This window comes from Triticum aestivum, chromosome 2A (assembly GCF_018294505.1).
Source record: "Triticum aestivum cultivar Chinese Spring chromosome 2A, IWGSC CS RefSeq v2.1, whole genome shotgun sequence".
Classification (NCBI taxonomy): domain Eukaryota; kingdom Viridiplantae; phylum Streptophyta; class Magnoliopsida; order Poales; family Poaceae; genus Triticum; species Triticum aestivum.
Window position 1 is genome coordinate 550,757,613 of NC_057797.1, and position 12,682 is coordinate 550,770,294.

General features: G+C 39.1%; 1 protein-coding gene across 9 annotated transcripts; it reads right to left on the reverse strand.

Annotated features, from left to right (window-relative positions):
- Nucleotides 1-1,007: 1,007 nt before the first annotated feature.
- On the reverse strand, nucleotides 1,008-10,906 carry LOC123189380 (uncharacterized). 9 transcript variants are annotated; one of them, XM_044601784.1, is made up of 21 exons: nucleotides 10,602-10,906; nucleotides 10,396-10,516; nucleotides 10,160-10,273; nucleotides 9,953-10,074; nucleotides 9,797-9,876; nucleotides 9,628-9,715; nucleotides 9,249-9,402; nucleotides 9,099-9,153; nucleotides 8,929-9,016; nucleotides 8,767-8,844; nucleotides 8,466-8,586; nucleotides 8,284-8,390; nucleotides 8,114-8,202; nucleotides 7,951-8,038; nucleotides 7,415-7,502; nucleotides 7,264-7,318; nucleotides 7,101-7,182; nucleotides 6,938-7,015; nucleotides 6,753-6,794; nucleotides 6,266-6,388; nucleotides 5,966-6,161 (listed from the first exon to the last, which is right to left on the reverse strand). In XM_044601784.1, the coding sequence occupies exons 3-17, from the start codon at nucleotides 10,251-10,253 to the stop codon at nucleotides 7,176-7,178; spliced, it is 1,314 nt and encodes a 437-aa protein (XP_044457719.1). In that variant the 5' UTR covers nucleotides 10,254-10,273; nucleotides 10,396-10,516; nucleotides 10,602-10,906; the 3' UTR covers nucleotides 5,966-6,161; nucleotides 6,266-6,388; nucleotides 6,753-6,794; nucleotides 6,938-7,015; nucleotides 7,101-7,175. The 9 variants fall into 9 exon arrangements, with proteins under 9 accessions (XP_044457711.1, XP_044457716.1, XP_044457714.1 ...); XM_044601783.1 differs by lacking the exon at nucleotides 7,101-7,182 and having other exon boundaries at nucleotides 10,638-10,906; XM_044601782.1 differs by lacking the exon at nucleotides 7,101-7,182.
- Nucleotides 10,907-12,682: the final 1,776 nt, after the last annotated feature.

Here is a 12,682-nt window from a genome sequence, read left to right on the forward strand (position 1 = left end):
GCGTCAAACAGTGAGTGACGCATAGGACGACCGCGACTGGGCCGACCCAATAGAGGCTGCCTGACTGTAGGTCTAAAATACGCAAAAAGAATGCACTCACTGTGGTTCGATCTTTCGATCTCATGAACCTGTGTCAGCGTTGCTAGCCAACCAAGCTAATTACGGACCTTCACAATTTACTAGCGCGAGTTCTCTACAATTGAAGACAACGGCAAATCCGAAACTTCTTAAATTTCGGACATGGATATGTTTGAAAAAGGAAACTTTTTAGAAACATGAACATTTTCAAATCTGTGAAGCATATTTAAAAAACTCAATTTTTTTGGCAAAATGGGAATTTTATTGATTCTGTGAGCAAGGTTTGAAATTTTGAATAGGTTTTGAAAAAAATAACGCTTTTTCAAACTCATAAACAAAATTTGAAGATGGGAACAATTTTTTGAATTTTCGAACAAATTTTGAAAATATGAACACCTTTTTGTATTGAAAAAAAAGATTGCAAACGAGAACATTTTTCAAAATTATGAACAATTTTGTAGAAAACACAAACCTTTTTTGAGAAACAGGAAAAAATTTGAAAAATAAGAACAATTCTCGAAATTATGAAACATTATTTCAAAACTTACATTTTTCTAAATCCCACGAATATTTTTCGAATTTGCAAACAAAATTTGAAAACATAATCGTTTTTGAATTCATGAACAAATTTGGAAAGCTAGAACATTATTTGAAATTCCCAACATTTTTAAATTTGTGAACAAATAAAATTCCCATACCTTTTTTTGGATTTCGGTCAAATTTTCAAACACATGAATAGTTTCTAATTCATGAACAAAATTGAAAATTGGAAACATTTTCTGAAGTTTCCAAACATTTTTTGGATTTGAGGAATATTTTCAAATGAATTCATCTCATTTTACATGAATTATTATTTATGTATAAATAAAACCAGATTTCTAGTTTTCTGAAACTATTCATGAGTTTAGGCCTTGTACAATGCAAGATGCTTGAAGAAATAAACCAGACTTTCATTTAGAACCGGTGCTTATGTGTACAAGACATACGCTTAATTAGGCATCTCTCCTATAGAAAGGATTGTACAAGGCCTTGATGTGCTGCTTGACCTTGGGGGTTATGGGTGAGTGATTTTCTTCGTGCGGGACGCGGACAGTCGTCCATGGTTTTCTTCCGACTTTTTAAGCGCCCGTGCGGGACGCGAGATGCTCGATGTACCACCACTTACGGTTTAATACTAGATAGAGGCACTTGAAGAATGAATTACAGCAGAACATTTCTAAAAAAAACTGACTTCCAAACATCTACTATTAGCAAGCAGTGCTCCAAGTCTTTTGTTATAAGGGCCACACGACCCACTTCATTCGTGTGCCACGGACGTGCTCCGCAGTCCACATCCTAAGGATGTACAACGCCCATCCCGCTCCTGCTGTACGGGCATCTGATGTGGTATGGTAGATCCATGAGTCGGGGCTCTCGGTAAAAGTAGTTGCTTACAGGAGCACTCTTGTGCTTGTGCGGCCACCGGAGAACCCAGAGAAGAGGGGGCAAACAAATTCGCCCAAGACTAACAAAAAAAAACAGCCGACTCCCATAGAAAACCCTCAAATGCTGCTTCTATCTAACGCCCTAGGAGAAAACAGAGGGATGAACTCATGCATAGCTACATGGGCTAGTTCGGTCTTATCCATAAGCATGATCATCAAGCTGAACAAAAACAAGGTTCAGCAGGGCATGCATCTACAAATCGTGGTGAATTTCTACAGCCCTTGCCCGCAGAGCTGAAGTGTTGCCTGCAGAGCATGCATCTCGAGATGGTTTCAAGCCTGTGAAAATCAAACAGGCAAAATATTGTAAGTAGTCATAGTAGAGGCATTATATGGGAAAAGGAATGGTAGAAGTTAGTTAATTAAAGTTGCGACATCGACTGAAAACCAAAGTTGCATGGTGGGAGTTTCAGAACTGAAAAGACACATTTGGCAAAACAAACGAATGTACATCCGAGAGCCATAATCACCACATTTCCAAGACCCCCCCCCAATCTGCTGGGCAGACTTTTGTGGATTGGTGGCAGCAGACAGTCCATGCCACCGCCAACCCCGCGAGAAGAGGAACCCAGTCACTGATTATGCTCATAGCTCAAGACATAATCATCAACAGAGCACAGCCCTATAGCATTAGCCTACTCGACACGATCAGGGCTGAGGCGTTTAGGGTGCATTTATATATTACCTTCTATCTCTTCCCAGTATAGCATTCCTTGTCACTCTTCATCCTCAGATTTGAACGGTTCAAGATCTGCAATATCTTCATCCTCGATTTCATCCCTGTACAATTATATATATTGTTCATGCTTGGAGCTTTAAAGTCACAATCATGAATACTTCCACAATAATTATTCTAAGGATTTCAATATCACATATCACAGTACATATCTGATTATATATATGTTAAATACAAATTAAAACCCAGAACTTTTGCACCAGATGCTTATTATCTATGTAGTACTCCCTCCGTCCGGAAATACTTGTCATTGAAATGGGTGTATCTAGATGTATTTTAGTTCTAGATACATCCATTTTCATCCATTTTGATGACAAGTATTTCCGGCCGGAGGGAGTATAACATAGCAAGATGAACAAAATATATTAAATCATCTAATCACAGTTCTTGTTTTCCAGACTGTTACCTTGTCTCTTCAACATCAGTGTCACTTTCTTCATCCTCAGATTCAGATACTTGATCTTCTAAGAAATCCTCCTCGATTTTATCACTTCACATTTATATATTTTTCGTACATGATACAAGAAATAAAAATTAAAATGATCCCATCATTACATGTAGAGCAAAAAGCGTAATTACAATATGCAATATAATATTTAGGAAACTCACTCTGAAGCTAAGAGCGCTTGCCATGCACGTAAAAATCTACAATGACATATAATACATTAACTAAGAAGAACAATATGCTATAAGATAAAACAAGAAACACAAATACTTACAGTCCATCCATGTTTGTTTGATTAACAATGTGTCGAATTAGTGATGCCAAATTACGATCAAGACGACAGGCTAGCATTAAATGTATTAAGATCATATCTTGGACGTCTTGGCCTTCAGTGTTCTTCACAAGAACAAAACAAAATTCAGAACATGCAGACAATATCACAAATCATTTCTATACACCAATTGAACAAAACTAGCTAAAACAGAATATATGTTAAGGCCTTGAGAAATACCTTTGTCAGACTTAGAATATGTGAAGAGAAATGTCTAACAAACTTTAGCATATACCAGTACGTATTACTATACGCATTGACAATGACACCATTCTTCGAATAGAAGAAGACGTCATTAAACAGAAATACTCCTATAGCCTTGGGTGTCCAATTTTCAACACCCTTCGGCTTAACGTTCAACGGTCCATATTGTTGATCGCTGTTTGGCCGCAGTCCATCACAAATGCTAAATAGCAGACAAAGAAACTGAAATATACTAACTGGTGGCATGAATGCAAAGTGTGCAGACATGTACTTCTGAAATCTGTCAAATGCCTTTGGGTCCTTGAACGGATCTGGCATCGCCATGGTGTCAGTTTGAAGAATTTCCCAATATGGTGGACTATTGGAGGATTGTTTTTCTTTTGACGACGAGGAGGAGGATTGTTTTTTCTTTGACCCAGAGGAAGAGGATTGTTTTTTCTTTGACCCAGAGGAGGAGGATTGTTCAACTGTGACATAGAAAGGATTCAGAAGCTCAATGTACTTCTTATAATCCCAAGCCATACCCTCGACATCCGCAACATACAATGCTTCTGTGTCAATAACAAACAATCCATCTTCGATGCGCATGTCAGACAATTTCCATTCACCTCTCCAACAAAGTTTTTCCTTGTGCTTCTTAATGATGCAGTTCATTAGCCCACGAGCAGCTCTTCTTCCAGCATATGTCATCAAGTACAATCTTCCTTTCCATCTAAGTGAAAAAAGTCGACGAAACTTCTTCGGAAGTTTAAAAGGCCTTGTCAACTTGTTTAGCCTAGCATATTTCTTAAAGGACATGTTACTGCATTTGAGAAAAGAAAGACGATTGTCAATTTTTGTTGGTTACTTGGTTGTAAGAAAATTTTAATATCAAACAAATAATGTTTTCTTATTTGGGGCATTATTAAAAACTGACCTGGTTGGTGAGGGCAGATCCACCATTATCACTTTTATACCCTCACGTATCTCTTCCTCAGGTTTTCCAATGTTATGTTCAACAAGGTATTGAGGAGCAGCACGTGATATATCAGCTTTAACCCTGAAATAAGATATAAATAAGGTTAGAATAGAGACAATCAGTAACTGATGAGGTGCTCGTCCAAAGATAGTAAAATGAGGTAATTTAAGGTAGGTGTGTATTAATCTACAAACAATTGACATTTACTAAGCAGTTTAGGCAGGTTTAGTGGAGAAAATAACTTATAATTGATGCAGAGACCAGGCCAAACAAACTTGAAACTACTAGATAAGGATGATAGTAGATTGTTCAGCAAGATATAACTAGTATGAGATACAAATGTTAAATATGACAAGACATGTATCAACAACAAGTACACAAAACATATAACATTAGGATGGATCTATGTAACTTTCAAACATACCCGTCACTGTCATGATGATCAATAATATATGCAGCAAGTTCTGCAGAATACTCTTTCATGTGCGGAAAATGAATGTGTATATCCAAATTGCCCATATACTTAATCGTTTCAATTTCGCCTCTGTAGAACTTTTTGGGGTCGTTGTTCCTAAAGCTGCGTAAACATATGAAACATAAACACTTGTTCGAACAGCAGACGAGTCAGAAGGAAAATGAATAAGCAGTACCTCCTAAGGAATTCAAGAATCAAATCATACAGATTGCCAATGCTGTCGTCTTCAGTATGTTTTAAGGATTGGCTACTTTGAACCATGGAAGTTTCCGCTCCAAAGTTAGAAATTGACATCATAATAACTTAATAGCAATAACAGACTCAATGATATTAATCGATAATACCTGTCATCTTTTGTACCGTCTCCAGTGCCTTCTAAAGGTGGATCATCATGTTGGCCAGTAGAATTAGAACTATGACCTTTGGTGCCTTCTAAAGGTGGGCTATCATGTTGGTCAGTAGAATTAGAACTATGATCTTCGGTAGAATGAGCAGAAATATCCAGCTCTCCCTGACTGTTTTGGTCGTTGACCTTCTTTCCCCTACTGGATATTTTACTTCTAAGTTACATAATGATAATAAACAGTAATTTTTATCTCAGTAATGCATTAATGGTGTTAGTGATACCTTTTCTCCGCGGCAATAAGATCTTCCCCAACTTTATATGCTAGTGCAGCCTTGTATTGTAACCATTTGTTCATCTGTTATTATTTATATAATGTAAGCTTGTGTATGTCCAATGTTGAAACCATATTGTGACAATACATCATCTCTTGCATAATATAGTACAAACTTACCAATGCCTTCTCAAGCAAGTAGCTGTGACATGCAAGCAATGAGTTCATGTCAGTTATGATGTCACTCGGACTGACGTCCCATATTCCTCCCTCTTTGCAATTACGAATATCAGAGCGTAACAAAGTTTTCTCGCTGGCGCCATCGAGAACAGCAAACAGAACTTCTGACGTTATCTTTTCTCCTTCCATGGAACGACGCCTAATGTCCTATAAGAACACAAAAAAGGAATAAAAACTCTTTACTGATTTCATACTTACAGAACATGGTATAGAGGTTATGCAAAATAACATACCAACAACATCATAGCAACTCCGTCCTTTTGAGAAGATCGCTGTTCTAGTATTCGCACAATGAGTTTTCCCTCAAGATTCTGAAAATATATTTCAATTTCAGATAATTTTCTTACAAAATGGCGTGTAAGTAATGATCATGTTGAGTAAAATACCTTAAATTGCATATCCTCTAGAGACAATATCTCGGCAGACTCTTTAGATGAGAGCCGAACAGCATAAAAAAGGAATAAAAGAGTTATTATATCTAAAACTAATTTACAATGTGTGAGCAAACTATGAAAACAAGCATAAACAATTTGTTCAGAATAACTTACACTATCCCAACAATTACTATATTCACTTCTGTGTTGCAAAATGTCCTACAAAACATTGGCAAAACGGGGGTTAATTGTGCGCAGTTTGACACATGAATAAATATATAAAAACAATAACTAGATGGGAAAGAAAAGGAAAAAAGACAGACCAATTCTGTGCTGCCAGAACTTGTATGATTAACATAATTATGCCGTTGAAGATTAAATGATGACGTAAATGCCAATAAACAATCTGAATTGATGCATATAAATTCGCCTGATTTTCCAGAGATCTGCAGGATTAATCAAGAAAATAGTGAAAATCTTTACGAGCACTCAAACAAACAAAGAGTTAATCCACTAAATTTCTAGATACAGGCCTGCTGGTTGGTAGCATTTGTGTTCTAACACAATATAATAGTGTGTAGCTGAGCCAACAAAAAATCCATTGACAAGTACTACTAGTAATAGAACATACTCAACTACTCACTACTATTACTACACCTAATCAATAGTAGTAGTTTGTTCTTACACAATATAGTGAAAATGTATTGTGTAGAAAGTCAATATGAGCACTCGAACCTACTAAGATTTGTATTAGCTTCTTCCAGATAATTATTATCAGTTAGCATTATATCTCATTTATGATGCACTTACAGGGTCAGGAAGACTGGCCAAAGTTGCTCCAGCACCATCCACCTAAAAAATGAACGAGTGAGAAGTATAATCAGATGCTCAAAGAAAAACAATCAAGTGACAAGTAGTTCACTAGTCACAAAAATTATTACACCTAATCAATATGAACAGTGGTAGTGATATAAGAGATATGACGATGAAATTACAGTGTCTAAACTTCTCCATATTTTCTGTTCATCAAATGACCTCAAACTTGGATTCAAAACAAAGATGCGGTTATTGCACTGCACGAAAGAAGGATAGAGGACATAAAATATCAGGAAGGTTATTAAGTAAAATCTGAGACAATAACCTAACAAAGTATGAAACCTTGATAGCTGTATGAAACTGTTTGTTCCAGAATATAACACAGATATCTGTTTCCGACAATTCCTCTTGTAAATTTCACAAACTGACAGGTTGAAAAAAAAGAACAAATTAAGTTTACTGTGGAGAGAAAAACATGTGTAAACATAGTGTAGATATGTTGTACCCATATGGTGTTAGTTCAGTATCATGATCTTTTAGGAACTTATCAAGTAACTTTCCTGCAAATGAACAATAAAATGAATTACCCTTGTCACAATCTAAGGAATCAACACATATACAAAGAATTTTGAATAATGAAGAAACAAAGTTCTCACCATGATCGTCAGCCTTCAAATGAGAAGTTGGGCTCTCAGTTGTACAATCATAATACTTTTCTCCAATTGCATTGCAAAGATTGAGATCCTAAACATTTAAACAAACATAAATAGTAAATCATAGGCTAAAAGTATTTGTTAGTAACAAATGTCTAAAGTGGTACTGAGTATACAAATCATTGATCTGGCTTCAGAAGTAGAGCATGTTGAAAGTTCTTTCTTCCTCATGTACACAATTATGTGGCTAGAAGGTTTAGTGTGCAAAGCTACAATAGCTTGTAATGTATAGAGATATATAGAAAGTGACGTGTCAAAAAAGGCGAAATTGGCCGAACTCCTAAGCAAGGTTTACTCACAGAGTGCTTAAACAAATACCCACCTAAGGACATGTGTCAAAAAAGGCGAAATGAGAAATATCATACAGCAATAGCGATGTAAAATCATAGAAAGAAGGTTGAATCTAATTCCGAAGACTAGAAAAGGTCAAGGAACAGTAGCTAGAACAACGACTCATTCCATATGTATTAAGTGCATACCTCCGGGTCAGCGATGAAACCATGACATAAACGAAAGCCAAGGCCCTCAAAAATCTGAAGGTCTTTCATGATTTTTATGTTGTAGATGCTGCAATATTACCACACAAGAGGTTATCAGAATATGAACCGCGTGAAGTAAGAAACTACAGATAAGCAAACTAACTTTTTGAAGTTGATTTTAACATCGACATGTTGATGAAGGCATCCTACTGCTACAAGCCATTGTTCTGGCGTCATGGTATAGGACACAGTCTGTAAATTAAAACAGCTCATTAACAAATTAACATCATATACTCAAGACAATGTACAGAAGTAGAAATGATTCGATTAAACCTTTTTGGCCCCGAAAACAACTTGATGAAGTTGGGCAAGATTTAGACTCAAGTTACAATCAAGTATTTTACTCAGGTCCACATCACCTCTTAGAAGGATGGCATTGCCTGCAGAACACAAGATTGACTAAAAGTAGCCCTTCAACAGGAGCTAAATTTGCATCACAATTGAGACACACTTACATAGTGCTACCAGTGCAGATGAGCCATTCATATTAGGATAAATAATGAATGTCCAGCAACCTCTAAAATACACAGATTTTGCAACATAGTCATTCCCTTGTGTCCATGAGCTGTCCAAAACCTTTGTGAAAAAGTGAATTCAGTAGTCAATTTAATTTGCCCATGCAAGCATCAAATGACATTGATGACTTAAAAATGAGGAAATATATGATTGTTAAACAGGTTTTCAGTAAGGGCATTCAAACAGTAAGAACTGTAACTTGGGAAAGAAAACAAAGTCGAAATAAATAGCATAACATACATCATTGATATGCTGCCATGCAATAGGCTTTTCAACCTGGTCTGAAGTATTTTGTAACAGAAGTAAAGTTCCATGTAGCTGCATAAGAAAGCAGGAAGTTATAAAACATACAAATTTATTAAAGTACATATCCAGAAAGTAACATAATAAAAAAGAAACCACCTGCAACATCATGTGAAAGTGATTCTTCCAGAACAAAGCACATATGGTTTCATTCTTATCTATCATCTGTTGTTTTATAGACTGAATACTGTCATCTCAAAACAACAGCCACATATTAATCAGTAACATGAATAGAGACATATTAACATAAACAAAGCATCAATCCATACCCGTATGCTGTTAACTGAGTGTGTTTCTTGCTAAGGAAGTCATCAATCAATTCCCCTGCAATGCAATTGTTTAGAAACACTGCAGTGAACATCATTAGCTAAAACGATTTACAAATCCATAATACGAATAACCAGACTAAAAATGCTCACAATCGACTGCCTCCAAATGCGATGATGCACTCTCATCCACCTGTGAAGAACCGGGAGAATGACTCTGCACATCTGTCTTAGCTTTATGTGCAGCAAGACCAGCCAAAAGGGTGTCAAATGTATTTGTCCCTACGGCTCTAACCAGTTCTTCTTCCTAGACATCAACGTAAATTAAATAAATCACAAGGTTCTAGTAAAAACGTGAGCGAGAGAAGGTAATCACATAATCAGTACAATTAATCATCATGCTCCAATATCAGCAATCAACAAATTAAATGAAATAAAGCAATAAAATTTTGTTATGAAGCAAGCATAGAAGTAGCAACAAATACTCTTGGTCACATAGCAAAAACAAAATCAGTTCACACTTAATATTTACCTTGGGATCAACAACATTGGCATGATAAACTTTAATACCCAATTGCTCAAATAATTTGAGTTCTCCGCTGTTCTCCATATGCTCAACACTACAACATCAACATGATATTAGAACACAAATGAACAAATCCACATAAAAGGAACAAATTAACAACTGACCAACTGAATACCTTGTGAGCATCATTTTACATTGAATGGGTTGTGCCAAGCGTTTGACGGACTTATTTGTAGTTTTCCTAATTTTCGACACCTGTGAATTGCATTACACATTAACAGCCCAACCACGAAGCACAAAACTATTCGACTGCATGAGATTGAAAACAAACCTTGTGAGTGGCCTTAGTCATATAATAATCAGAGACACGCTCAATAAGTTTCTTCTCTGATATAGTACAGACACCTTGCCTTAAATTTAAGTTGAGCTCGCCCAATAGAATTAATGAATTACCTGTGAAGACAATCACATTCTTAATTCAAAGTAATATTAATCATTTAAATGTAGAAGAATGCCCAGGTGATAAACTAGTACTAACATAAAGCTAAAAGTGGGCATGGGGTATTGTCTGTCTGACAGACAATAGTGTGAAACAGTCCATGGAAAGCAATGACCCTGGTTGTATAATCCATGGCGGGCGGGCGGGGAACAGCTGTGTAGAAATAACAAACACGAATTTATCCTCAGTTAATTGGCTAATACACGGCACATACGCAACGTGAATCATGATAACAACTTGGGAAGGAGGGATTAGGACGAATCGTTGGGTCTTACCAGTCAGAAAGTGCAGATAGGAGAGGGGTCAACGAGCTGAAACCGATCAGCGGGAGGCAGGTCGTAGAGGTCGAGGTCGAGGCAGATCGCGGAGGAAGCGCCGGGGTCGCCGGCGTGCCAACTGCGCCAGAAGCGAGGTAGATGGTAACGTAGGTCGTCAGCAGGGTGAACGGGAGTAGCAAGAGAGGTGAGGGAGAGAAACCTACAGGCGGCGGAGACGTGGAAGGCGAAGGTCGACTCACGGATGCCGCGCAGCGGGAGGCGGGTCGTCGAGGTAGAGGTCGAGGTCGAGGCAAATCGCGGAGGAAGCGCCCGGGTCACCGGCGTGCGGACTGCTCCAGAAGCGAGGTAGCAAATTGGGTCTTCGACAGGGTGAATGTGAGGAGCAACACAGGATTCACTCGATCTATCTTACAGACGAAGGAATTCGAGGCTCTCGTTCTCGATTACAGATGAACAGAGGAGTACACGAGTTGGGGAATGAGAGAGAGGAGGTAGCCGCCGCCGTGTCCTTCCGTGATCCACTGGATGCCCTATACTCTGGTGGAGCTGCTGGATCGGCTCAAGCCCATTCCGGCCCAGCTACGCGTGGGTTGGGCTTGCGCTGTCGCACGGGCCTTGGTGTTGACTCGGGGCCTTGCAGGTCACTGCCAGCTGGGGTCGCCATGTTAGTTCCGGCAAAGTTCTTAAGCAGGGCATCATAAAATGCATTGGTGATGGACTCACGACACACATATGGGATCAGAACTGGATCCTGAGACCAGCAAATATGCGACCTATTGCTAGTCTGACTGCTAATCCATCTCAATGGGTTAGTGATCTTATCCTGCCTAGCGTAGAATGGGACCGAGCTACAGTTTCGCAGATCTTCTTGCCCACTGATGCACAAGCAATTATGTCGATACCTTTGTGTACGAGGCATATAGAGGATTTTTGGTCATGGGTACATGAGAAGAACGGCGCATTCACAGTCCGTTCGGCTTACCGTATGCTTGTTGAAACAAAGATGAGGAGAGAAGCCTGGCTTGAGGGGAGAGGCCACTCGTCAGATACTGCCAGAGAAACCAAGTCCTGGGAGAGACTGTGGAAAGTGGATGTACCATCAAAAGTTAAAATCTTCCTATGGCGGCTAGCACAACAGTCGGTCCCCACAGCTGATGTCCTTCACCATCGGAACATGTCAACCACTACGAGATGTGGTTTGTGCGGCTCTGAAGACTCATGGCAACACTCTTTGCTCCATTGCACAGTTGCTCGATGTGTATGGGCGTTGCAAGATCATGACTTGGTTGAAGCTATAAACAGCACCCATGAGCCGGATGCAAGACGTTGGCTGTTCTCCCTTTTGGACACACTATCTTCTATTGAATTCACCCAAGTAGCAGTTACCATGTGGGCTCTCTAGTATGCTCGTCGGCAGGCACTCCATGAAAACATCTTCCAAAGTCCTCTGAGCATGCATAACTTCATCATGAGATACATCAGAGAGTTGGAGGACTGCAAACCGAAGAAGAGTGCTCCGCATTCAGCTCCGAATGTTGTACAACCAAGGCAGAAGTGGATCTCTCCACCGCCGGGGTTTGCTAAGATAAGAGTTGATGGAGCGGTCTCGAGAGACAACCTGCATGGCTCGTTCAGCGCAATCTGCAGAGACTCCTATGGCCAGTTTTTGGGTGCATCAGCAATCAAAATACAGGGGGTCACGGAGCCCGCAACTCTCGAAGCACTGGCTTGCCGGGAGACGCTAGCACTAGCTTCAGACTTGGCCCTGTCCGATTTCATTGTGGCTACTGACTGCCAGGGAGTAGCAGACGACATCAAGAATGGTACGGGAGGGACGTATGCTAGCATCGTCAAAGAGATTAGTGAAACATCAAGAGACTTTCATCAATGTACCTTCATCTTCGAAGGTAGATCCACCAATATTGAGGTGCATAGTCTCGCTAAGCACGCTTTCGATCTGGATCTTGGGCGCCATTTGTGGCTTATAAACCCACCAGACATTCATTGTATCCCTATGAACTTATTTGAATAATAAAGTGTGTTTAGACTCAAAAAAAGTTAAAACTTTTCCTATGCCGCCTTGCCTTGCATTCGCTACCGACAAATCCCATTGTTACATCTTAGCCTAAAATGAAGCCTTCTCAGGGCGTTTGCGTTCTTGGTCGTCCAATTGCTTGTCCAAACGAATCGGGGTTGTCGAATCTTCAGACGAAACGATCCGGACCGTTGGATCGAGTCCGATGTGACAATCAATGAATAGTGCTTCTCATTTCTTACTTCCGAA

Excerpts from the sequence above, each read along its gene's own strand:
- LOC123189380 (XM_044601776.1), bottom strand. Across the intron at positions 4,814-4,886 it reads ATTCTTGAATTCCTTAGGAG|CTTTAGGAACAACGACCCCA; the intron begins GTACTGCTTATT and ends ATGTTTACGCAG. Across the intron at positions 2,789-2,907 it reads CAAGCGCTCTTAGCTTCAGA|TGATAAAATCGAGGAGGATT; the intron begins GTGAGTTTCCTA and ends ATAAATGTGAAG.